At 44.3% G+C, this 27,214-nt stretch overlaps 1 protein-coding gene across 1 annotated transcript in view; it reads left to right on the plus strand.

The window, feature by feature from the left end:
- Window positions 1-27,214, plus strand: part of TANC2 (tetratricopeptide repeat, ankyrin repeat and coiled-coil containing 2) — a 163,881-nt gene that overhangs the window by 89,530 nt on the left and 47,137 nt on the right. The window contains exons 8-12 of the mRNA XM_053965105.1: window positions 2,022-2,208; window positions 10,799-11,062; window positions 14,094-14,219; window positions 18,026-18,307; window positions 21,073-21,206. Of these exons, the coding sequence (XP_053821080.1) occupies window positions 2,022-2,208; window positions 10,799-11,062; window positions 14,094-14,219; window positions 18,026-18,307; window positions 21,073-21,206 (993 nt within the window). The remainder of the gene's footprint in view (window positions 1-2,021; window positions 2,209-10,798; window positions 11,063-14,093; window positions 14,220-18,025; window positions 18,308-21,072; window positions 21,207-27,214) is intronic.

Below are 27,214 nucleotides of genomic sequence, written 5' to 3' on the forward strand. Positions count from 1 at the left end.
TTTTCCCTAATATCCAACCTGAACCTCCCCTGGCTCAACTTCAGGCTATTTCCCCATATCCTGATGCATGTTGCTTGGAAGAAGAGACTGACCCTGATGGATACCACAGGGAGATTATAAATTAGCACGGAAATACTCAGTTCCTTTTCTGCTGGGTTGGGATGTCTGTGTTAATACCAAACCTGCCGGCGGAGCTGTGACTTTGGCACTGTGTCCCTGGTTTGCTGATGCACTGATCCATGCTGGGGATATTCTGTAATTAGGCTGAGATCGATTCAGCTCCCTCTGGCATGAGAGCAGAGCTGTGGGGTGGCCAAGGGGCTGCCCCATCCCCCCTGCCAGGGAGGCTCTGTGTTGCCTCCAGCACCAGGGCAGTTGCACACTGAGGAAGGATTTTTACAAAACCCATGGGGATACTTGGACAAAGTGGGCTTTTTCCTGGTGGCTTCATGTGGTAGCTACCATTATGGTGCCCTAATATAAAACACCATGTTCAACTTAAAAAAAGTCCCTCCCAGCCATTTTTGAAGTTTCAAATATGGAATAGGGAGGAGGAAAAAAAATTACGGGTCAAGCCTGTTATGCAGTTTGCAGGTATGATACTTTCTGTGGTCTCCTTCAAATGCCACAGAGAAGGGGATACAAAGCCACACAATTACATGGGGATGCTCACACAGAATAAAAGAAATCTCACTTAATCAAATTCCAGATGGGGAATGAACCTCTGCTGTTCCTTCCTTGGGACCAGGCTCATGGTACAGTGAGTGAAGTGCTGCCTGCTGAGCCCAGCTTCAGCCAAGAGCAGCAGTGCAGCAGAGCTTGCTGTGCTCCTCACTGTCCCCTGAGCCAGGGAGATGTGGGGTCACCTCCCTCTGCAGAACCCTAAAGATGAACTCAAGGGAGGATGACATGCTGAAACTCCCATTTTTTAATGCTTGCTTTGTGCCCACCCTGTGAGTGGGTGCCTGTTCTGTCACTCAGTCCTGTGCAAGGAAACTTGAAATTGCCTGTTTATTAAAAAAAAAAAAAAAAAAAAGCTCTGGAGTCCAGTGTAAGGGTGATGAAGTTGGTGAGTTTGGTACACAAGAAGCCATCTGCTTCTTGACCCTGCATAGCAGTTTTGTCCCCTGCAGATGCTCCAGGATGTGTCTTCAGCAGGGAGAAGCTTTTTCCAGAGGAGCTTCTGTATCCAGTAGCCTGCAGTTAAAACAATATCAAATTGAATTCAAGAATGATTTGGGGTTTTTAATAAATCCGTCTCCCTGCACAGGATCAGATGGATAAACTCCTTCAGGTTCCTTGCACACAGTATTTGGGTCTCACCAAAAATCACTTTTAAAACAGCATCTTCTTTGCGCTGCTTTATTTTCCATATTTTTGAGGGTTTGTTTAAAATTTATCTGGTGAGGAAAGCATGCTTGGGCAGGGAAGGGCCATCTGGTATCTAGATAAAGGATCTCTGTTGTTTTTCTGGAATGGAGGAAACATTTATAGAGCAAAATAAAAACTGCAGCCCCACAAGGATTCTGAGCAGATGGAAATGGCCCAGAGGTCTTTGTAAGGATTTCCTGGATGTGGTGATTGTAACTGTAAGTAAAGGTGAGATCACACTGAGTGTTTCACACCCCAGAGCTCTCCACTTCAACAGGGGCACCAAATTTACCTTTCTGTCACAGTTTTTGCTTATTTGTGCTTTTTTCTTTTAAGCTTTCAGTTCAGTGCTAAGAAAGCAATCAAAACTCCTGATCAAGTATGGAATCAGGCTTTTGATGAATACCACTATTTATGTTTCCTGTGGCTCCTGTTGAACGTGGAGCCTGGGATCTCTGAAGCGTGAAGGGGAAAACGAGCCCAGTGTCTGCCACAGGTGGGGGGTGACCTAGCGGATGTTTTCATTTCAAACCGTAAAGCACTTTTAAACCTCACCAGACAGAGCAAATCCTCAAGTGGGAGCTACAGAAAGACTTTCCCCCTCGCAGTGCCCGTGGTGAGTGATGTGTTCCTGCTTCCCCATTTTCCAGAGCTCAGCGGTGACGCAGCGCATCAGCCCCTGCTCCACCCTGACGAGCAGCACGGCCTCGCCACCGGCCAGCAGCCCCTGCTCCACCCTGCCCCCCGTCAGCGCCAGCGTCACGGCCAAGGACTGCACCTATGGGGCCGTCACCAGCCCCACATCCACGCTGGAGAGCAGGGACAGCGGCATCATCGGTGAGTGCCGGCCCGTTGTCTTCCTCCTCCTCCTCCTCGCTGCTGCTGGCTCAGCCCCAGTGTGCTGGGCCGGTCTAACAAGGTTTGGTTCATAGTCAGAGAATCCCAGGATGGTTTGGGCTGGAAGGGATCTTAAAGACCATCCAGTTCTGCCCCCTGCCATGGGCAGGGACACCTTCCACTATCCCAGGTGAAGTCAGATCCAGCCTGGCCTTGGACACTTCAGGGGTGGGGCAGCCACAGCTTCTCTGGGCGCCCTGTGTCGGGTCCTCCCCACCCTCACAGGGAACAATCCCTTCCCAATATCCCATCTAACCCTGCCCTCTGGCAGTGGGAAGCCATTCCCCCCTGTCCTGTTGCTCCAGGCCCTTGTCCCAAGTCCCTCCCCAGCTCTCTTGGAGCCCCTTCAGGCACTGGAAGGGGCTCTAAGGTCTCCCTGGAGCCTTCTGTTCTCCAGTCTGAAAAACCCCTGCTCTCGCAGCCTGGCTCCAGAGCAGAGAGATTCCAGGCATGTCACCAACTCAGTGACCTGCTCTGGACTCACCCCAACTGTTTCGTGCCCCTTGAGGACCCCAGAGCTGGATGCAGTGCTCTATTTAGATAATGTTATTTATCTGTGTTTGCTAATTAGGGGAATGGTTTTGCATTATTCAGGTTTATACTGCAGTGACCAAGGTGATCTGTACCCCTCCATCTTCCATTCCTCATAGGTAAAATGACACAGTAGTTGATGAAAATTGGGATGTATGAGGTTGATAACTTCGCATCAATTAATTTACTTTTGGAAATTGTTTAAATAGTGCAAGAGGAAGCCTTGGGCGGCTAAATTATCACAAATTTCAGTGAATTTCTGTAGGTGCTGTAGCAGGTTTTTCATTTGAGTGATCTGTGGGTTGCAGGTGTAAAGAATCTGGAGAAAATATACACAGATTAATTTTGTTCAGTAACTGTACAGGCACAATAGAAAAACATTAATGTTTGCTTGATATCAAACAGGATGGTTGTCACTTGGGTGTCTTTGCCACATGTTCTAGGTTGAGTATTTCCCCAACTTAAGATTTTATTTTGCTAACACTTTATCTAGTGTTAAAAAAAAAAAAAAAAAAAAGCAAGGCAGGTTGATAATTTAGGGAGGTTAGCTGAACTAGTGGTTAACATTTTGCTTGGCTGATCAGGGAATCTGGGCTTAGTTCAGCTCCTGGATGCCACAGCAACCCTTGCAGCACTTCTGCCTGCGTGATCTTAAAATGCAAATGGGTGAGCTATTCTGAGCTGTGTGCCAAAGTAGGTTAATGAATCCTGGGCAAAGTCACTGCAGGATCCCACCCCCTCACTTCCCTGCTCACCAGATCCCACCATCAGAGCTGCACCTTCCCCCACATCCAACCCCAAAGCTGGGCTGGGCTGGAGGGTCACAGTGAGTACAAGTGAGTGTTTGATCCCAGCTGGGCCCTGCCTCTGCCCAAGCTGTCAGTCAGTTCTAAGAGCTGAGAAAAGGTTGAAAGGATTAAAAAAAAAAAAAGCTACAGGGTCCAGATCTTCAAATTCAGATATTCTTTATTTATAAAAAAATAGGATTGGGGAATGGGGGAGAAGGTGAGACAAGAGCAAGTCAGCCCTTTCTCCTGGATGCCATGGAATCCCTTCCATATAAAACAGAATGGTGGTGAAAATCCTGACTTGACTGTAACCTCTGACTAGCTTCCAGGATTTTTTGGCTCTCACTATGTAAAAGCAGCCAACTGTTAATGTTCAAAAATCTACTACTGAAAAGAAAACTGGTCAAAGAATCACGTGCTGCTCCGAGGGAGCTTCGCACGTCACAGCCGCTCCAGTGGGAGCTTGGAAGCTTTGCTGCTGGACTGCAGAGTACAGGAAAAGCTCCACCAGTCTTAGGAATCCTTTGAAATAACCAGTGAACTTTTCTTGCCAGTAAGCAAAGCTTATCCAAGTGATGCTCAAGCAGCACTTTATGTCATTAGCAGCAATCCCCTAAAGAATGGCTGTTTTCCATGTGGTATCCTCCTGTGGAAGTGTGTTCATGCACCCCAAGTTGAAGTGGGGCCACACTTTTTCCCTGTGATGATCTGTGCTCTGTTCCCCGCTGGAGTGTCAGGGGATTATCCTGTGCAGGGACACAGGTATGAGGGGAAAGCAGCTTAAAAGGAAAAGCAGTGAGCAGTGGAAATCCTCTGGCCCCGCTGCTGTGGTGAAGTGCACAGGTCTGGTACTGGATGGACGAGATGTCTTCACTTAGATTTTGTGGATTTATTTGATGGAAAATAGCATATAAAGGAACCCTATTCCTCCTGGGAATCCCTGGCCTGTAGCTTCTTCCAGTTACCCTTTTTTTGCTATTTTTTTCCTTTTATTCCTAAGCTTTTATCAAATTGCTGCCTTCTACAGATGTATGTGTTTCTGGGTTAAAAATAGGTTTGTTAATAAATTTATCTAAGTGCCTGCTAAGCAAAATAGATGCTGCTAAGCAGAATAGATGCTGCTGACAAAATGAAACAAGATGGATTTGTTTCCAACTTCATCTACTTTGAAAAGGGAACAAAGCTCAAAAGGCACATCAAGATAAATTTAACTCAGGTTAAATATTTTTGTGATCTTACAGTTAAAGCATTTGAATTATGACATTCTCATCAGTATTATGAAATGTTCTGTTAATAATGAATAACATTTCTGAGAATTGAAGATCTTTTTTTGAATCTCAACGGCTTCTAGTTGGGCTCATTCCCCAAAGTGAGTTGATGTTTTGGTAAAGATCATTAAGGCTGCTTCCTCTGCATTAGGGTTGGGACCTTTTTAACAGATTTCTTTCATGTTTACAATAGTGGAGTGCGCTTTACAACATTAATTACCTTGTTTCTGCAAGTAATAAACTGCAGTTTCTAAACAGAGGCTTTGCTGAGCTGTTCTGTCTCACAGTATTTCCAGGGAGCTGGGCCCAGGACGTGGGAGGGTCTTGCAGTTCTGTTTTACCCAGACCTTGCATTTCTAGCCAGAGTAGCAGCCAGGATAGAGCCCTGCAAGGCAATCATCCCATTTGTCATCCCATTCTTTATCCCATTTCTCATCCTGCTTGTCAGCTGGTGCAGCAGGGAATTCAGATCTAGCACAGAACCGATTTAGGGTCAGGTGATGCTACTGTCAAGGTATTTTTCATTTTGTTTTAAGACCTTTTGCATGCTCACTGTGATTTATAACACCCCCAGGCCTGGCACAGAAATGGCTTTACCTGTTTAATGTCTGCCTATTTGTGGGATTGTTTATGTGAATTAAGACAGTGATCTTAATTTTCTTTTTCTCCTATTTGAGACCACTGTTGATAGAGAAGTTAAACATCCAGCAAGTGGTGTGGATTTTGGCCTCAAGCCTTGAGCAGGACAGACCTTGGGGGTTTTTTTGGGATTTTTTTTTTTTTTTTTTTTTATTTTATTTTATTTTTTTTTTTTTTTTTTTTTTTTTTTTTTTTTTTTTTTTTTTTTTTTTTTTTTTTTTTTTGTGTGTGGAGATGCCAAAAACTCACTGCCTGGTGGTGTCCAGCAGAGAATAATGTTCTAAAGGTGCACCAAGGTTGGTGGGGCACAGATCACATGTGACAGCACAAGGCTGCTGCCTGCCCTTGGGAACGGCTTGGACTTACACTTTCTGCTGCCAAACTTTTCTGTTTGGCAGCTGGAGTAGTCTGGGGTGATGTGGCTATATTTAGGTGTATCCTTCTGTGGCTGAGTTTATGGAGGCTTATGTAGATTAGGGTAAAAAATTTATTTCACTCCTTGCCAACTTGTACGTGTTAGCTGGGACATCTCTAATGGAACGAGGCAAGAGGTGCTGAAGTGAAATGAGGTTAATTCAGGCTGGGTTTGTAGCTCGTTGCAGTACAGCATATGAAAGCTCATTGCTTTGCTGCAGTTATTTCTTTAAATCAACAAAATCCCTGTTTCTTACTTGAGGCACTATAAATCTTTACATATAATTAATGATACAGCTGTTGGTCATTGTCACGTGGGACCTACAAAAACTGCTTCTCCCACAGTTACAGCTGGAAGGTGAATGTAAAGGTTGATGTTTTCCAGGCATGGTCTTTGCCTTCAGGAGAATTGGATGGGATGGTAAAAATTCCATTGTGTGTTTGACTAGAGACACATTCAGTTGAAAACCTCTCAGGGCATAGGCCAGCTTGCAACTAAATGAGAAATAATATTTGTGACCTGTAAATACACAAAATGGTCTTGAGAAAGTGTAGTGCTGTTTGTAGTGCTGAGGTGCTGTCTTGTGGGGGCTGCTGCTGCTTCAGTACAGCTCTGTCATTTCCCCAAAGAAATAAAAATATTTCACCCATAGAAACTAAAATATATTTCACCAAATTTTTGTTATTTACAAAAAGTTCTAATCAGAACTTTTCTTTCCAAGGGAAACAAGCCACCTTGGAAAAGGAAAGTTTGACAGAGGAAACACAGGAGTAAATCTTGAGTGCTCAAAGCACGGTGGGATTGTGAAGGGACTCCAGCACTTCTGGAGTGTGTTCCCTCCTGGCACCACAGTCCATCTGCCTGCAAAGCTGCTTGAAGCTGGTGCAGGTGATGCTGTGTCAGGGTCTTCTGGCAAGACCCCAACAGTGTGAAAGTCCTTTTTTCCCTAGCCCGGCAGCCAAAGAAAAGCTCTGGAAGGTGTGAAGCTGAGTTTTCAAGGTTGTTTATTTCTTCTTATCTAAAATATTTTCTCTCTGACCTGCTGAGGTCCACCTAGTACAGAAGCCATGGCAGTCTGCCCCGAGCCCCGGGCGTCTCCCACATTATAAACTCAAAATTACGTGTACCATGTTTACAGTTCCTGTACCAACACCTAAAATCTGTGTTGGACAGTGTGTCCCTATCCTAAACCAACAGAAAAGTGTCACCATCACACCCAGACATGGAGGACAAGAAGAAGGAAGAAAAGGCTAGGGCACGCCCAGATTCCTCCATCTTGTACCCCTGAATTACATTCTAAAAACCCCAAAATTCTACTTTTTCACCCTGTGTCATCAATTCCCTTATTACACTACTCAAACCCTTTTGGCTTGTAATTCCTCATATAAGGTTGGCAGCCTCTCCCATGGGCTAGAATCAAAGCCACGGGTGTTTTTGACTTGTTGCCAAGGTCCCTGAGCCCCCTGCAGGGTCTGGAGGCATCTGGAGCAGCCAAAGGGATGCTCTGGACTGCGACAGTGCTGGTGCTGTGAGTGAGTTGGGATCATGGGGACAGAGATCAGCAAATCCCAGGAAGAAGCTGCAGACAGGATTGCGGGCAGGCACCGCACTGCCTGCGCACCCATCCCAGGGGCTTTCCACGGGATATCATTTATTATGTGTTTTCCAGCAGTCAGATGATCTGGATGCCCCAAATTCTGTCTGTGCTCACATTAAATAGCGTGAGACTATGCCAGTGGAGACTGGAGACACGGCTGTGTACCTATAAATATACAGATCTGTATGCACACATGTCTATATTTATGTCCCTGTGGTATTACTTCAGTGCTATAGAGAACCTCAGCTGTTTGTGCATGTCAGGTTTCTCTTGTTCTGAGTGTGAACAGACTGTCCCATCCTTCTCCATCCTTGCAGTGCCTTGTTTGCTCCCAGCAGCCACCAGCACACGCTGTGGTCGGCATGATCCGATGGAGCAGGGCACAGGCATGGCAAAGTTCTGATTTTTTTTCACCAGGTTGTGCTTTTTTGTCTGGATTTAGCAATTGAAGAGCCTCAAATGTTCTTCTCTAGCATCTCGTGCCCTGGTGGGTTCCTGCTGTGGCACCCCCAGCGTGTCCCACCTGTGCCCTGATGCACTGGGTCCCTTGGAGACTGGGGTTGAAGGATCTGCCTCTCTGCAGATGGCTTAAGGCAAAAATTCCTGCTCTTTGATAGATTTGAGTTCATGAGTTTATCTTTTCCCAGTTTAGAGCACGCTGTCAGCTCAGAGGTTTTTGAGCTCTTGATTAATGAGGTGTCCTTGTGTTTAAAAATCATAGAATTATAGAGTGGTTTGTGTTGGAAGGGACCTTTAAGGACCAGCTAATTCCAGTCCCCTTGCACTGTCCCCAGGTACCACATCCACACGTTTTTTGAATGTTTCCAGGGGTAGTTATTCCATCACTGGCCTGGACAGCCTGTTCCAGGACTTCACCATCCTTTCAATGAAGAAATTTCCCCTTATGTCCAACCTTCACCCTCCTTGGTGAAACTTGAGGCTGTTTCCTCTCATCCTGTCACAATGGAATGGAATGGAAAAATAGGGAATGGGATAAAATTGAATGGGATGGGATGGAATGGAATGGAATGGAATGGAATGGAATAGAATAGAATAGAATAGAATAGAATAGAATAGAATAGAATAGAACAGAACAGAATAGAACAGAATAGAATAGAATTTCAGTGTGAAGGGACCTACAGTGATCACCTGATCCAACTCCCTGACCATTTCAGGGCTGCCCAAATCTTTGCACCTTCATTGTATTTATCTGCCAGTCTGGCGCTCACAACTTTTCTCCCCTGAATTTCACTCCCCCTCTTAGTAGTTGCAGGTAACTTAAATTTTCTGAAATTATCTTGCTGAAATATGCTTTCTCCAGTTGTCACTGTGAAGGTGTAGTGTCTGAGCAGCTCTGGGGGTCACACTATGAGAGATGTGCTCAGCACGTCAGCTCATGTTGTTGACTCACAGCTAACCTGACGCTTTTGCTTTTTTACTGAAGTTCAAATGATTTTGGTCTAAAATAGTTCCTAGAAGAGAGTAAATCCATAGAGCCATCACTTCAGCATGTGTAGCAGCACTTAGATCATCCAGGGCTGTTCAGCAGGTAAATTAATCCACAGGGAACAGTCCTAAATACCTGATTCAATGACGAGTTTGCACATAAAATAGCTTTAGTGTAAACCAGAGAAAAATATGTTTAAAATGAACACAAATTGTTGATTAGAAAAAGGGACAGCAGGACTTAATAGCTCTTTTTTCTTTTTTGTTGTTTCACTTAAAGAAAACTTATTTTGACACATGTTTTTTTTGTTTTTCCTCATTTTGATGTGTTGGAAGATGACTGATGTCAGCTGCTGATTTGTTTCTACAAAGACTAATTAGACACATACTGAGATAGGCTTTTAAAATTAACAGATTCTAATGGATCCTAATGGATCAATGGGGATTTTTTCTGTGAATAGAAAACATGGCATGCCTTGCCCTGCAAATCCAGTCTTTGAAATGTTTTTTTTTAATAGAGAATCATTTCAAAGATATTTCTCAAACAATTGAGGGAGCAAGAGAAGTGTGTGAATAGCTGTTTTCTGGTTTTATCTGATTTTCTTATCTTAAATCATAAATATGTTTACCTGACAGCAAGCCTATGTATAAATGCCAACAAATAAATACCAGTTCTTATCAGTTTCATGTGTTGGTTTTAAATTTCAAATTACATTGCAAGCAACTAAATTTTGGAACATCTGATGAAATGCAAAGATACTGAGCCCACTCCTTAGAGAGAAACCCAGTACTGACCAAGCCATAGAAATAGGGGTGAAGATTGAAGCTCTTGTGGAGTCTGTTAGGATGGATAAAGAAAAGGTTTCCCAGGGAAGCTGTGGCTTCCACTATCCCAGGTTGCTTCTGCCCTGTTCCTGGCAGTGTCCAAGGCCAGGCTGGACAACCCTGGGATGATGGAAGGTGTCCCTGCCCATGGCAGGGGGTGGGACTGGATGGTCTCTAAGGTCCCTCCAAGCCAAACCATTCTGTGATTCTCTAACACACTCAGATAAGCTGGTGTGAGTGTTGGGACCTCGTCCCAACTTGTGCCTGTTGTGACCTTGAATGAATATACTGGGGACTAAAGATGAGAGAAAAGTCAATAGCCCAGAGGGATTTACAGCCAGGGGGTAACTGTGCTGGAATCCAGAAGAGAAAATACAAATGGGGAGAACATGGGGATGTTCTGGATCAATTGAGAGTTCTCACTTCCCAGTAGGAAAGTCAATATAGCAACAATCCTCCTGTGTAAAATGGAATAATGTGGGGGAAATTGAGTGGATCACCATGAAAGCTTCATAAAAACTGACTGTCAATCAAATGAGATTAGGGGTTCAGTTTCTGAACCAAACTAATCCATGGGAGTCTTCTCAGTGTCAGACCTTGCAAGACCTTGCAAACTTCTGCAAACATTTCCTGGAAAAGGAAAGGTAGAAACTGTGATGCCAATTAAAAGACATGAGGAGCCATGGTAATGTTTCCTCCTAAATAATTTCTGTTCTTTCTGGAATGGTCTATTTGAATACAATGCAGCACAGAATTTTTAATACTCTTTGTAATTACAAATGGCTTTTAACAGTATGAGCCAAAACATTAGAGCTTAAATGTTCTTTTAGAAGTCGTAAGCAGAAACAGTATCGTTAAACTAAAATCCATAATCTCTGATTTATGTGGCTATGGAAAATATGATGAAGATCACTTTTGTCTCTTGCATGGCTCAGCGAGCATGGCTTGCATGGCTTGGGCAGCGTGTGTTCAAGCCATTCTTTCTTTGTTACTCATTTTGTTTATAATTTCTTCCTTCAAGCTACATTGACAAGTTACTCTGAAAACGTGGAACGCACGAAATATGGAGGGGAAAGCAGCAAGGAACTTGGATCTGGGGGGAACCTGAAACAGTGGCAATCCCAGAAATCCAGCATGGACTCCTGCCTGTACCGCGTGGATGAGAACATGTCAGCCTCCACCTACAGCCTCAACAAAATCCCCGAGAGGAACCTGGAGACGGTCCTGTCCCAGTCAGTGCAGTCAATTCCTCTGTACCTTATGCCACGGCCAAATTCAGTAGCAGGTAAGAAATTCATGTTTGTGCCTTTAGGCCAGAGCCAGACACGGCACACTGATGCCACAGCCCTTCTTGTGTTTCCTTATTGAAGAAGAAATCTCCTTCCTGGAGTCATCATGCTTAAGAATGACAAAAACTGGGTTTTTTTTGTTTGACTTATTGGTTTGAAATTAAAAATTATGCTGTGGAAAACAGGTTTTAATGGTGTTTAATGGTTATTTCAGCAGTTTATGATCCCTTTCTTACAAAATTGTACAAGGTTATGGGAGAATATGTTTAAAAAGAAAAAGACAGATTCTTTACTGCCATTACAATGCAAATGTCTTGGGTTTAAGGTGCCACGACATCATAGCCATTTCTACTATTTCAAAGGATTCATTGCAAGTAAAATAACCTGTCTCATGTTCTCTGAAGAGCTTAAGAGCTCTGGAGTTAAGAGAATGGTGGCACTTTCTGTCTACAGAAGATCTGCTCTGGGTCCCATCACTCCTGGTGGACTGTGCCCCAAACATCTCACACCTCACAGCACCTGGCATTTGCTAGTGCCTGATGTTTTTTGTCTTGGCATAAAATCAACATTAATTTAATTTAAATTCATGTTTGTTCTTTGAAACATTTCTAAATTATGCTGTGCCATACCTTATTGATGTCTTTTACCAGCCTGCTGAGTGTTCCCCTGAAGCTGGTAACAGCAGGGCAGAAAAAAGAGATGGGATTAGAAATATTAAAGCTTTGCTGCAAAGCTGCTTGCCTGGAATTACTCCCTGTTCCTTTATTGTCCCATATTTTTTTCTTGCTGGGTAACTTCTCTGGGATAAAACGTGTTGTCTGTGTGTCTGTGTAGACATGTGGAGAAATCCACACTTTGAATTCTGAGTCCTGGCTGATGCTGCTCCAGAAAACCCAGAGACAATTCTGAGAAATACCCCGAAGAGCCTGGGTTATTGTCTATTAAATCAGCATCCCTTGGTGAACCAGGCTGCATTGCATAACTGGATTAGTTTTCCTTTTTAATCCCACTTTGCCTGGTCACAGACCTAAAAGCAATGCAGAAATTAGATTTATAGATGGTGAAGTACAAGGCCAGAGCATGGAGGTGCAGCAAAGACTGAAAACCTGAGATCTCAGACTGAAGAGAGGGGATAGAAAAAACTCAAAAACTCTGCTTCCATAGCCTGCTTGCTTTAGGTGAATTCCTTATAAGTGACACTGTGTAAACATCTTCCAAAGCAAACAGAGGAGGCTGGGCACCATAAATTAAAATAAATTTAAATGTGTGTTCATTTAATTGTCTTTGGAAGTTGTTGACTTGCTTGGTGCACTTAGAGGCAAATAGTATTTCAAGAGGAAGCTATCTATCCAGTAAAGTCCAGGAGCAACTTTTCCTTCTAGATGTTTATTTTTGGTAGAGATTTTGCTGCTTTGAAGTACTACGTCAGCTAACACAGTTCATTAAATTGTGGAAGTCAGTATGATGAGAATTCAAGATTTAGCTTAACATTTTATCATCAAATGATAAATATATTAGCTCCTATATGCTTATGGCACCAGAAAATTACAGGGTTTAGGTAGTGGATTCATGTGGGTGGTTTTTGCCAAAGAGTTTAACCTCATTATCTTCGTGCCTGAATGATGAGAAAGGGAAACCAAGTGTAGTTTCAGAGTTGATTTAGGTCTGTCTGCAAATGTGACATTGCTCAAAGAGTTAATGCTGAGCTGCCAAATCCATGTCCTTGCTCTGGTGACACACGTTGGGTAACCACTTGATAAACCAGATTAGTATTAGTTGATTAATCCAACTGAAAATTAACCCACCAGAAAACAGGTATATTAATTTTGAGCCTCAAGGTCATCAGTGTGGAGACAGTGTAGCTGGGAATGGGGCAAAAAGCTGCCTTTCTTTTAGTGGTATTGCATGGTATTCCACATTTTAAGGTAATCATGAATTCACAGCTTTGCTAAAACAGGCTCTTTTTTTTTCCCCCAAATACAGCTGAGTTTGTATACAGTCTGTTCTTGGGAAGCAAAGCATAGCAGCACTTACACCTGCTGGCTTTTTTTTTCTTTTTAGTTGTTTTTTTTTTTTTTAATATTCTCCCCAAATATCTTCCAAAACGGCACAAAAATACCCATTTTTATAGCAGCCTACAAAGTACAGTCACTGACTGTGTTGTGTCCCTGCTGTCACTGAGCAGTTTACAACTGGGAGCAGTTCTTACAACGCATTCTTCCCTGAGAGGGGAGTGAGGCCCTGGCACAGGGTGCCCAGAGAAGCTGTGGCTGCCCCTGCATCCCTGGAAGTGTCCAAGGCTGGGTTGCAGAGGGCTTGGAGCAGCCTGCAATTGTGGAAGGCATCTTCTTTTATTTGGGAACACCAACAGGAGACCAGACCAGAGCAAATCCCAATGAAGCATGAGAAAAAGTTACCAAAACACTTTACTTCTTCCGAGGGGAAATGGCACTTGGTTCACAGCTCTGTTGTACAACTGTTGTACTCTGCACAACTCGTGGTAGTTACATCTCTGTAGGAACGTGCCCACCCTTGAGGGAGTAAACAAGTTACCCTTTGTCTCCTTAAAAAGGAAAAAAGCCCAGAAGTTTCCTCAATTTGGTTAAAAGACACATCATAGGACCTTAGGGAGTTCACCTCAAACTTAAGGATAGCTAATTAGACAAGAGCCAAAAAGTCCTGAGCAATTCCTCAGAAAAAGAAGAGAACAAAAGAAGTAATCACCTTTGTGAAGTGTTTTAGCAGGGGCAAGAACCACTTGCCCTGACTCAGTTTTTCTCTGTAAAGAGCTTTTTTATTTTGCTTTTTATTAAAACTTTTTGTTTCTAACACTGTCACAAGAACCATCCTACTTCTTTATGAGCTATGAAGGGTTTAATACTTATCTCTGAGAGCTTATAAGACCTAGCTTGAAGAGAACAAGCATTCCATCTCCACGTATTTTCATTAAAAACGGAAAAAATGCAGTAAGCAGAGCATGAGATCCAAAAGCCAGGTGTGATGTACTTGTTTGCTTTCTCGTGGCAGCCACCAGCTCGGCCCACCTGGAAGATCTGGCTTACCTGGACGAGCAGAGACACGCTCCCCTGCGCACGTCGCTGCGGATGCCGCGGCAGAGCGCGGCCAGCGCCCGGGCACAGCAGGACCTGCGAGGTAGGAGCACAACCTGTGGGCTTCCCCGTCCTGGGGGTGTCTGCTGAACTCGGGCAGCAGCCCCTTCATCCATGTCCACGTGAAAACCAGAATCTCAGAATGTTTGGGGTTGAAAAGGACCTTAAAGGTCAGCAATCCCAGCTGAGGATCTCCAGCTCTGTGCAGAGAGGCCACGTGCAGCTCTTGTGCCTCCTGCTCCAGGTCAGGCCTTTTTAAAACACATGCCAGCCTTGTAGCCTTTTGCTCACAACCTCCTAAACTTACAGCTTGTTTCTGGACCTCAGGCACACAAATGATGGCTCCCATGTGGGGAGATGGGAGCTCCAAGCCAGGTGCTCCCTGGCCTGGCCACCACCCTGCCCCACTCCAAGGGTGTGTTGTGTCCCCAGCTCAGCCCCACAAGCCACTTTCAAAGCAAAAGCTGCAACCCTGACTGCACCAGGAGACACAGAGTCATTTCCACCAGTTCCCATGGGCAGGGACACCTTCCACTGTCCCAGGCTGCTCCAAACCCCTGGACACTTCCAGGGATCCAGGGGCAGCCACAGCTGCTCTGGGAACCATGTCAAACCCTGACACTGTGCCAGGGCTTCACCACCCTCACAGGGAACAGTTCCTTCCTAATATCTCATCCGACCCTGCCCTCTGTCCTGTCCCTTCAAGCCCTTGTCCAAAGTCCCTCTCCTGCTTTCTTGGAGCATCTTTAGGCACTGAAAGGCTGAAATAAGGTAAAATCAGAGCCTTCTCTTGTCTCTCCTCCAGGATGAATACCCCCAGCTCTCAGCTGGTCTCCTTGGGCTTAATAATTCGATAAGTTATTAAAAAGGAGAAATTTTATGGACTTACTACTGTTTTGTCTTGTTTTTTTTCAGTCAAGGCCAGGGATTGCAGTTCCCCCTTGCATTCTGCAGTGTGCCAGTGGGGAAGGAGCCCAGTGCAGTGACGAGGCCACCAGCTCAGCCACTGCTTGTAGGGTTCCTCACAATGCCCATATTCAGACAGCTCTTTGAGTTCTAAAAAGCCTTTTGAAGGGGAAATTTTTGTGGTTCTTTGAGGCAAATTCCACAAACAAGACGTTAGCAATGAGAAGAGGAGCCAGGGCTGACATTTTAGTGTTTTGCTTATTATTCCCAGGCAGCTCTAGCTCGATTTGCTCCATTTCCTTGGGATTTCAGCCCACCCTTCAATTTACATCCCTCTTTTAATCTGATCTCAGTCCTCCACCACGTGCTTAAGCTGTCACTGTGGCAGGCCTGAGTCTGCAGCAGATCACTGGGCTAATGCTTCAGCCCCATCATTTTTTGTTGCACAGATGAGTAAGTGGCTGAGAAAGCTCATTTGGGATATTTCCAGGTTGTTTCTGTGCTATGAGACTGGTTTATTCTCCCCTGTGCATAGAAGAGGGTTTTTTTCTGGCCATACCTGAAACGTTCCTGTTCTCTAGGGGCTTTTTTTGAGCCCACCATCTTAGAGTGGGGCACTGGGGAGCTGGAAGGCTCAGGCTGGGTTTTCACCCAACATGCTCGACCTGGTACAGCCTGGCTGGACTTTGTACCAAACACAGGAGCCCCCCAAAGAGTGGGTTTGTGAGCAGTCTGCAATGAAATCCTCCTGGCTGCTGAGGCAGTTCTAGAAGTGCATTAGCAGGCAATAAGTGAAGAAAGCAAAGTTTGACAGACCAAATTTCCATATGTTCAGAGGCAGCAGCTTGCCAAGGCTGTGTAATTTGCAGTGATTGCATCCAAAACATTCATCTTTATTGTAGGAACAGAATCAAATTGTTTTCCAGACACACTTTTGAAACCCTTGTAGCACTACATATTTTCCTTCTACGCTTTGTTGGTTTTTTTTTTCCCCTTTTTGTGACAGTTGCATGAGAATAGAAGCAGTGTTTCAATTTTTTAAAGTTTGTTTCTTATCCTACCTGAGGTGCTGTGCAAACCATCACCATTTGGAAATATTTTCATGTCGTTGCATATGCAGTGGGAGGCCCTTCCCTGAAATGCTGCATTTTGCAGCTATTGCTGTGAAATTGCATCAATCTGGGCTGTTACAAACTGCAACTCTTTGTTCCAGCTGGAAATCCTAAACTTGTGTTTAATTTTAACATCCCTAGTCTTGGCACTGGGCTGAAATAGTGAAGACATTCATGGCCCTGCACTGGGGGACACATTACAGCCCACTGTCTGTTCCCAGTGTTCCAAAATCCCAGTGAGAGAGACTAAATGGGAGATCATCCCTGCTATTTTTTGTTAAATCATTTATTTTAAGAAGGGGAGCAACAGAAGAATCCCAACACTAAGAGTGTGACAAGGATTCATCCCAGTGACAGCTTTTTAATAGGATGGGGAAGGCAATTTTTGCTTCTCCCATTTTCATCCCTGGGGATTTGAGGCTTTTCAGGTTGCTGAAACCCAAGGCACAAACTGATGGCTGTGATGTGCTGTGGGTTTTCTTCTCCAGAAAGCAAATGTCAGCAGTGCTGCAGGATGGGAAGAACCAAGATTTTTGGGTGAGGTTTGGGATGGAGGAGAGGATAGTTCCAATTCCCCCAGTATGTTGTGGATCTGTATATATGTAATATGGCAGTGGTATGCTTTCCTTAAGTTGTTTTTACAATGCTCAAGGGATTCTCCTCTCAGTATGTGTTTAATGCTGTTGCCTTGTGGGTAAGAGAGTTTCATGTGCTTCTTGGAAACACTAAAAAGGAATTTAGCCTTTTTAGGCACAGAGGCTGCGGGGAAAAAAAAGGAACTGGTTTCATCCCAGTGGATGTAGATGTTTAAGATGACACTTGAAAGAATCACAGAATCTTAAAGGTTTGAAATGCATCCAGTAAGTTCATCAAATCCAGCCATTCCCCCAGCACTGCTTAAGGCCACCACCGAGCCATGTCCACGAGTGCCACATCCTTTTAAATCCCTCCAGGGATGGGGATTCCACCACTGCCCTGGGCAGCCTGTGCCAGGACTGAACAGCCCTTTCAGTGAAGAAATTTTCCCTAGTATCCAAAAGTTGCAGTCTGAAGCAAGTAAAGGAAATAAACTCAGACATTTGCTTCGTTTAACATGATACACCCAGATCTGGGTTGCTTGAATTGAAGTTTTCAGCAGCAGGGAAGAGCCCAGTTGCATATGGTGGGGAGTGTTTCAGTTTAGTATTTTAATTTGTTGCTTGGGCTCTACAGAAGTTGCACAGTATTTCTTCAGCACCAGAACACATGGTCTTAGGGACGTATTTCTTGATCTTCTTGGTAACTTTATGGTGCTTTAAAGCATCATTTTTCATTGTGAAAAGAGAAGATGTTTTAATTGCCAAACACGAATATCCTGTCAACAATCTGGCTTAACTTACTCACTCCAGAAGAATTGAAATAACTTTGCTTAGATTGAATTAACACTTGCAGGTGCTGAGATTGTTGTGGGCTCATTGGATTGAACAGGTGAACAGGCATTGTGTGTCTCTTTGTTTGACCTGTCTCCCAGGAGGTGCTGTGCGGAGTGCAGCAGTCTGCCCAGGGCCTTCAAAGATGGTGGATTTAAGAAGAAAATTAATTTTTCCAGCCACAGTTTTCCCCCAGCTCTGAGCTACTCCCTGTAAAACCCTCAATGCCTTTGGTGGAAAGTACTGTGGATGAGACAGTACTCAAAACAAACCTGTGGGTTTCAAAACAAACCTGTGGGTGACACAGAACTGTGTTTTCACCTTTCATAAGGTGATTTCTGCGTGAGATAAACATCCTTTTGCAACCTCTGCTTTCCCATCTGGCGTGGGCGTTGACGTTCTTCCCGTGTCTCCCTTTCCAGTGCGCTTCGCGCCCTACCGGCCCCCTGACATCTCCCTGAAGCCGCTGCTCTTCGAGGTGCCCAGCATCACCACCGAGTCCGTGTTCGTGGGCCGGGACTGGGTGTTCCACGAGATCGACGCGCAGCTGCAGAGCTCCAACGCCAGCGTCAACCGCGGCGTGGTGATCGTCGGGAACATCGGCTTCGGCAAAACCGCCATCATCTCCAGGCTGGTCGCGCTCAGCTGCCACGGCACGAGGATGAGGCAGATCGCTTCAGATAGCCCCCACGCCTCTCCAAAACGTAAGGGTCTCCAAAACTCAGCTTTTAGAGTGGTCTTGGCTGAAATAAGCCCATTTGTCTTCAGGCCCAAGGAGTCAGCTTAGTCTTTGTAGTCAAGCAAAGGAAGGACCTTTGAGAAATATGTTATCAAAGCCCTGAATGACTTGGGTTGGAAAGGACTTTAAAGATTGTCTCATTCCAGCTCCCTGCCATAGGCAGGGGCACCTTCCACTATCCCAGGTTGCTCCAAGCCTCATCCAACCTGGCCTTGGATACTTCCAGAGATGGGGCAGCCAAAGTTTCCCTGGGCAACCTGTGCCAGGGCCTCCCCACCCTCACAGGGAACAATTTCTTCCTAATACCTAATCTAAATTCTTCTTAACCTAAATTTCCTTCAGCTTGAGGCCATTCCCTCTTGTCCTATCCCTCCGTGCCCTTGTGTAAAGTCCCTCTGCAGCTCTCTTGGAGTCCCTCTAGGTACAGGCAGCTTTTATACTGCTCCTGTTCCAAAGCTGCCTTTTGAAGAGTCAGACTAGTCTGTCTCTGACTTGTCTGGCTTAGAAACATCACAGACTTTCTCTGGCTGGGAAGACTCCAGTTTCAGAATCATAGAATCACAAAATGGTTTGGATTTGAAGGGACCTTTAAAGGTCATGTAGTCCAATCCCCCTGCTTATGACATCTGCAGCCGGGTCAGGCAGCTAGTGTTCTGTGGTTATGAATGCTTGCCAATGCATTCTTCTTCCCATATGGATTGTTTATCTGATTGAATCATGGTGTAAATATTCCATGCAGGTCACAAGCCCCTGTAGGCTCAGGACCCAAGATTGCTCTGCCTCCTCTGGTCCCATCCAATTCCCATCACTAGGCACTGGCAGGTTTGCAGGTAGAGATGACAGCATTTTAAAATCACTCAGCTTTCAGTGAGTGAGTAAGACAGGACTAAAAATACTGAGTTAGGTACCTGAAGGTATCTTTAAGGATGTAGGTCACTGTATCTCAGTGAAGCTGTAGTTAAATCTGTTTACTGGAAGTGCTGTGCTCTTGCCCTATCAGAAGAGCTGAAATGTCACCGGGGTTGGCATGTTGAACAGTGTCACTTGTCAGAGCTAAATAAACAATGTGTAGTGAAAGGCAGGGCTTGTTTCTGTATTTTAACTGCAGCTCTGCAGTGCACCAGCTGTGACTGTGTGTCCCCAGTCTCCTGAGGATGATGGTGGACATAAAAGATAGGGCTGTGCTAAACTCCTTCTGAACTGAAAGCTGGATTTCTCACCTGGGGTGCCTTGCACCCTTTGTCCACAGATGATGAAGATCCTTGGTCCCACCTAACACATTGTTTAGTTCACTCTGGTGTGTCCATGGAGTTGAAAGCTGGATGATTCCTCAGTGTTAGTTATTAGGATGGAAACTTTCAGAATCAGTAATTAATTAGACTTGATTTCCTAAAGAGATCACAATTATCTTCTACAGAAGATAATTATTATTCTGCAAGATCCTTTTGGGTCCCTTCCAATTCAGGATATTCTATGATTTCTCTCTCATTTTGTGATAAATTTCTTTGTCTTTTTCCACATGCTGAAAAAAAAAATCTATTATGCTTATTAAATCTATGCTAATTAATACATGCTAATCAGGTGGTCTGACTCTGCTATGGCAGTTGTGCAATCAGCTAATTAAACTGGCTTCAATACAGCCTCATACTCTAATTCCTCTCTCAGAAGATTAATACAGGTGACAGTGGTGTTATGCTCAGAATCAAGAACGTGCCCCATTCTAACACATTCAGGGTTTAATTATGGAGGCAGCAGTCGTTCTCCTCTGTTGTTTGCCATTAAATGGGTCATTGTTTGCATGATTATTTCCAGTCAAGCTCAGGAATGCACTGCAGCAATCCAGTCAGGAGAATCCTCTGCCAGCACAGACTGCACTTCAGAGTGGTGTTGTTCTTAAAATAATCAATAATTAGACATCACCAAGTGCTGCGTGTTGTGGTGTCATTCAAAAACGCTCCATATGAGTACTTTGAAAATAAAAATAGTTTATGAAAATAAAATTATGAAAATAAATTATAAAAAATTATGAAAATAAAAATAGCTTGGGAATGTTATCCACAAAGACCAGGTGGATGAGCTTTTGTAGCAATCTGCTGGTAAAGCCAATTTCTGCTTTACCAGGCAAAAGAAGCAGCTAAAATGCACTAGGACACAGTTAAACTTGCCAGAGATGGTTCCAGGATAATTTATTATTTGCTTGCAAGCCTTTTCCAGATCCTTGTGCTGCTCCTGCTCCTCTCCCCCTGATTAAATTAATGGACTTCAGATGGCTGTATTAGCTGGAGCTCTTCGTTTATTTATGTTAGAAAATAGGCCTGTAATTCAGAAAAATTGGCTGTCTGTGCTGAAGGAGGACTTGGAACCAAATTAACCAGCAATTGTTCATAACAAGGGAAGGTCTGTTGGCAGAAGTGGAGAGCAGGAGAGCTCTGCACTCAAATCCACCAAACCTGAAGGCAGACCCTGCCAGAGGGCCCAGCTCGCTCCATTATTGTCATTATTTTGAAGTCACTAAAATTACAGTGGGGAAGATGAATAAGACAAGCGCAAGGCTTTTTCTTAGCGCTCCTTTTCTGCTTCCAAAAGAAGTTTCTTGAGAAGCCTCCCGGCCTGGAAATCCCTGAAATCCCAATAGCGGGAAGCATTTTAACCGCCGCGCGTAGGAAGCAGCCGCTGCCTGGTTTTTAATAACGATGCCCGTGCTTGTGCTGACCTCTTTTCCTTGGGCAGATGTGGACGCCAACCGAGAGCTGCCCTTGGCGCAGCCGCCTTCTGCGCACGCGTCCATCGCGAGCGGGAGCTGCCCGGGCACGCCCGAGATGCGCCGGCGCCAGGAGGAGGCCATGCGGAGATTGGCTTCGCAGGTACGGAACGGCCAGCCCGGCCTTTGCTGCTCCTCGGGGAAAGGGCAGCTCTCCTGGGACTCCTTGGAGCTTCTCCTGCTTGGCGTCACCTGGGGAAAATCCCTGCGTTCAGATGTTCGCCTGGGGAGCAGAGACAGAGAGGCTTCTGCAAGGAGTTTTAGTACCTGGGAAAGTTATTTCTCTAAAAATGAAACTCCCTCCACATCAAATACACTTCCCTGTTACTCCGAGGGTTTGTCTTTCACGGCCACCCTACTTTCTCATTACAAGTGTTAGGAAATGACACAATTATTGAAATAATTGTGGTTTTTCTTCAGCACTGAGAACAAAATTGCCCAGTGTTTGAGCAGTGTTTTGTTTGAAAAGGGCAGGTACTGTACTTGGGGAAGGCACAAGCTGAGCGTTAATGCTGTGTGTGCACTTGGGAATTTTTTGGAAAATTCTCCAAAGTAGACCGTAGCCTTTGGAACAATACACAAATTACTTGCTGTTTTGGCAGGAATGGTTTGTATGGAACATATGGAACACTGTCACTTAGGTACATAAGATTTGCAGCTTGAATTTTATTGTATTACTGAGGTTTAACCCTAATTCTGTGGTGGTGGGAAGGTGCCATGCTATTGCTTTGAAATCCAAGGAGTTTGCTCTTGCTCCTCCTCCACCCTTTGGGAGTTTGGAAGCAGGTAATGCTTTCCTGTCACCTGCTCCCACTTCAGAGAGGAAAACAGCAAGAAAAGTCTGTTCTAAATTATTACCAGGACGTGTTTTGCTTGGCTTCTTGTGTCTTGTCCTGTCTGCTTTCCTGCTGCACACAGATGGCCAGACAGGTAGCATGTGCTGCATAAACAAATACTAAGATTTGATACTCTCCTCTTCCACATGCAGTTCTTGAAAGGAATGCAATGCCCAAGTCTGGTTTTGTTCAGGTTGCATTAGTCATTGTATTCCTTGCAAATCTGAAGCTCTGCAGACTACCAGAAAGGGCAGTAAAGTCTGCTATCTCTGCTTAAAATACCTCATCTATCACTTCCCCTGAGTGCTTAAGTCATCCTGCTGGGTATGTAATTGATAAATGGATGCTGTTTAGCTTCAGTTTCCTCCTGGAAAAGGTAAGGAATATGACTCTTTCAAACTCCGTGTCACATCCATGGCATGGATCCCTCACTGATGCTTTGTTGGTATCTCTGATCACTGGAGAAGAACTAAAAACAATCCTTACAGCCAAAATTAAAGTAAAAATAGGTTGTTGTACCTTGGCTGCAGACTCTTTAGGAAGGGTTTTAAGGTCCTTTGGTGTACCTGGATGGAAAAGTATATCTTGGATGTGTGTGTTTTACAGTTGTGTTTACACTGAAGTCAGAATTGAAGCACAGGAGAAAGTGTTGACAGTGATGGACAACCACAATTGTCAGGGTTATTTTAGGAGCTAAATGAACCATATGTGAGGAGCTGGATAAAGCTGTGTGCAGATGTTCCAACTCTGCCTGCACTGAGCAGAGCAGAACGTTCTCAGATGGGGCTGAGGTCCCTGTGCTGGAGAAATGCAGATTGTTACAAAAGCAGATTAATAATACACAAACATGGCTGGTGCAGGCTCCAGAATGCTGGTGGGAAGCTCATTGTCCTCTCACCCACTCCCTTCCCTCTGAAAATGTCACTTATCCCAATATTCTGAAGTTGTGTATCTATGATGACAGAAATGAAAGGTGAGCAAACAGTTGCTTTTCCTCCTCTGGATTACTCAGGGTTGTACTTTTATGCCTGGTTTTTGTACAGTGAATTCTTGGGGGCAAAGTTTGCATTTAGCTCTTAATGTCAGAGATGAACAAATCATTAATTTTAGAAATAAGTAACTGCTGACTGGCAAGCAGGAGCTCGACTCAGTCCTGCCATGCTGACCTTTCATTTTCCCTGAAGGTTTATCCTTTACTCACAGAGGATTTTTAATGGACTGGCTAGCCAGTTTTAACTAACCCATTGAACAGCTTTATTCTTTGGGTTTCTGGATGCTGTGTGGTGGCTTGTGGTTGCAGCACTTAAACAAATGGACCTCAAACCCAGCTCAGCTGCACTAATGGGTTGTACCCTGTGCAGAGCAGCTGGTGGAGGAGCTGCACATCCATTGCATTAGTTCATTTTTCTGATGCTGAACACAGCTGGTGGCTCCAGAGGCTCTTCTCCCCATCCTCCAAGCCATATCCAAAGCATCACTAACATTGCTGCAGGCATATAAAAAGAGAGTGCTCCTACCTTACACAGAGGTGGAGAGATTCATTGCTGCTGAGCTTTGATGCCCTGGGCCACTAATGAGTTTCAGAAAGCACTTACCAGTGTACTCAGCTATGTAAAGGTAATGAATATTCCCAATAAACTGGGTCACCACGTGCCACATACTGGGCCACAGTCACATGCAGTGCTAATGGCCATTTCCATTATCACAGCCAGCATTGTGCCTGGCGTGTGGCAGGTCAGTGTTACACTGCATTTATTTGAAGCTATTCTGTATGGGTCAAAAAAAAAAAAAAAATCGTGTTAAAGGTTAAAATACAATGCTGAAGCCCTTTAAGAGCACTGGAGGGAGTGGGGTGTTGCTGTGAGCTCAGGGGTCTGGGAGGTTTGTCCAAGGGGGGCTGGCTGTCCTTGCAGGACAGGCTTCCAGAAGGAAGCCAAGACAAGCCACAGAGGAGGTGTGATGGCAAAGGAATGCTGCCTAAATGGAGTAGATTCCGTTTCAGAAGCATTGCTGGAGAATTGCATCAAATTGGCCTGTGCTAATAATTAAAAATAACTTTTTTCCCTTGAGACATCTCCAGACCCCCCCTCTCCTTTGATGTTCGTGCTCTCCCTCCAGCCTTTCCTGTTACTGTCATCTTCTCCCTCTCCTGCCATGTCACTTGTTCCCCTTCTGTTTCTTTTCTTTTCCTCCCTCACAGTTCAGTCCCTTCTCACCCTCTGTACTTGATGACTGATACACAATCTCTTTTGTGTCTCATTTTTTCCCTCTCCTTTGCCCTCTCACCCTCGTCCTCTTGCTCCATTCACGTGGCTCTTGCCCGCTCATCCACCAGCATTTTCCATTATCCTCAGAACATCCAGCAACTGTTTCTCTGGGACAGCAGGAAGGTAAAGGTTACATGAGGCTGAATGAAGGCAGAATTGGGAAGTGATTGTGGCAAAAAGGGAGAGAAAGAATGACTGGTGTTGGAAAGGTTGGGAGAAGAGACTCCTGAAGGCCTACTGGGTTAAACACCTAGAGAGAGTACAAATAATGTCTTCATCATTCTGCTTTGGCAGTTACAAAGATGAAGTTTATGTCATTTCAGAGTAAATGAGCAGGTACTTTGAGCACTGAACTGGATATAGGTGTTACTTTTCCCATCCTTTGTTGTAACCCACTTCTTGCTTTAGGGTTGCTTATAGGCCTTGTGTGCTTTGCAATCCAGTGATTGGAATTTAGTCAAACTTTAAAACAAGGAAATCATTTAGCAAACCTGATAGCTGAAATAAAGGTTTAAAAGTTTTGGAAGTCTAATTTAGTGTTTATAGCATTTAGTGCAATGGGCTGACAAAGTTCAAATTGAAACTACAGTTAGAAAAATTATGTCTTAAATTGTATCAGACACAAATACCAATTTGCTGAACACAACATCCAGGCATGCCCATACTTTTGGAACCACATGATGTTCCCTGGTGATTTCATTTTTTGTAACAGTTTCTAGATAAAAGTAAATCTTTAACTCAAGGATTTGTTTATCATAAGGCATGGTTGGAACTTGTTCAAACATTATTTTAAGGCAAAATAATTAGATCTGTGGAAAATGAAGCTCTTATTGAAAGAGAGCACTCCTTTTCCAGTGAAAAGTTAATTTCCAGGGTATACAAGGGGTTTTTATGTTTATTTTTTGGCTTATCTAGTCAACAAAAAGGAGGAGAGACCAAAATCACCTCAGAATCATGACTAGAACAGAGTGGTCATTCCAGATGCTGAGCAAAGTCTGCATGTCTTCTCACGTATCATAGAAGAGAATCCTTAGCAGTGAAGCTGGTGATCCATCCCTCTCCCTGAGGAAATTAACCTTGAACAATTAATGAAGTATTTAAGGTGAAATAATTGGAAAGGGACCTTTCCCAGAGCATTACTGGTGTTCAACAAACACAGGGTAGAAAGAACAGTTTGAACCTGTTTGGGGTGAGTCCCATCCACACCAGCCCCTGGCCATCCTGGAGGCTCTTACACTCACTTCTCACATTAACCTGGTCTCGTTCCCAAGGGTGGAACAGGATTGGAAACCTTGGGAAGTTTTACAGTGTGAGAAAACTGCTTCCCACCCAGCTCTGTGGAAGTGAGGAGCCTGATTCTCAGCCCCATCTCCAGCACCAGGCTCCACTCGCAGCACTGGCTTTTGGCAGCCCCTCTGTGATTTGAAGACAGAGAAAATGTCACAGAGAATAAATAACATCAAGATGAAATTCTGGCTCAGGTTGCATTTTCTAAGAACGTCATTCTGCCTTTGCTTTGGTTGACTTCCCAGAATCTTCCTTTGCTTACTGCTTTAGCTTCAGATCCACCCATTAAGCATTATGTTTATCCTACTGGTTATAAGGCTTAGTTGATACACCAATAAATCGAGCACAGGGATCAGAAATCATGGAATCATAGAATTGCTAAGGTTTGAAAAGACCTCTTAAGATCATCAAGTCCAGCTGTAATGCATGGGAAGCAGCTGAAATTAATTGGGTTGTAATTGCATGTGTGTCCCAAAATCTGATGGTGGTGATGATTACGCATGACCCTTTTCCCATGACATGACTCTTCAGATTCCTGGAATAAATTAATTGGCCTCTCATTAAAAGAGGCTTTATTTTTGTGTCTACACACAAATTGCATAGGAAATCAGAGTAATTTCTGTTAGTGGAACCTGATATCAAGGAATGGCAACTTGCAAACTTCATTCTGTGAAATGCACAAGTTATAATTCCCCAAATAAATAGGATTGATGAAAAGAAATCATTACCTCTGTAATTACTTTACATAGTGCTGTTCTCTAAGGGAATTAATTATATTTTAACTGTCTGTTAGGAAAAATTCTGTAAGGAATTTGGAGGTATCCATTAAAACTTAAATACATGTATTAGAGCTTGATGCTTGAAATAACAGCCCAGCTTTCTCATCGCTGCATGCGTCACACCTCGTTTGGACTGGAAAGGAGATTACTGCATTAGATCCCATGGGGAATTTCATATTGAAAATCAAAAGCCAGTGCTGAACCAGCAGTGGGTGAGGACCCCACAGCCTGATGTGTTCATTCCTTGGTACCATCCTTCACTGCCATAGCCACCCTGGAGCCTCCTGCAATCTAAGGGACAGGTTTTGCAGGTGGAGAGACAGAAAGCCTTCATCATGTCCACAGCCATGGGCACACTGCACCCCAGCTGCCCTGAGCTCCAGAGGAGCTTTTCCTTTTCACAGTGTCCTCAGCTATCTTGTCCTTCCCAAGTTCAAAAATGCAATTTATTTTGCAGCATTCTGTGCTACAGTGCTCCAGGGCAGTGATGGTTTTGGTACAGAACTGCTCCCACCTGCCTTGCTGGGATATTTTTGGATACTCAGTGATATTTGAAAAGAAAACCCAGTCCAGAATGGGAGCTGGAGGAAAGCTTTGTGCCCTGGCAGAGGTTCATTCCAAGTGGGCAGGCAGTGCCTGAGGATGGAAGCAGCAAGGGAGCTGGGCTGGAGTGGTGCCAGAGCAGCTTCCCAGGGGATTCACAAGCAGAGACAGATTTTTGAGGGCCTTTTTTATATTGCAAAAGAAAACAAGAAAGTTGGCAGCATGGCCTGAGAAGATATCACTGGTTTTCTGCTTATTTTAATAGGTGGGCAGAATGTAGCAGGGTTCTAGCAGAGTTTGCTGGGCTGGAAAAATCAGGGGAAAGCTGGGAAAAGGGGAACTTTTTTTTTTCTTTTTTTTCTTTTTTTTTAAATTGAATTTATTTTTTTATTGAAGCGT

This window comes from Vidua chalybeata, chromosome 26 (genome assembly GCF_026979565.1).
Source record: "Vidua chalybeata isolate OUT-0048 chromosome 26, bVidCha1 merged haplotype, whole genome shotgun sequence".
Classification (NCBI taxonomy): Eukaryota; Metazoa; Chordata; class Aves; order Passeriformes; family Viduidae; genus Vidua; species Vidua chalybeata.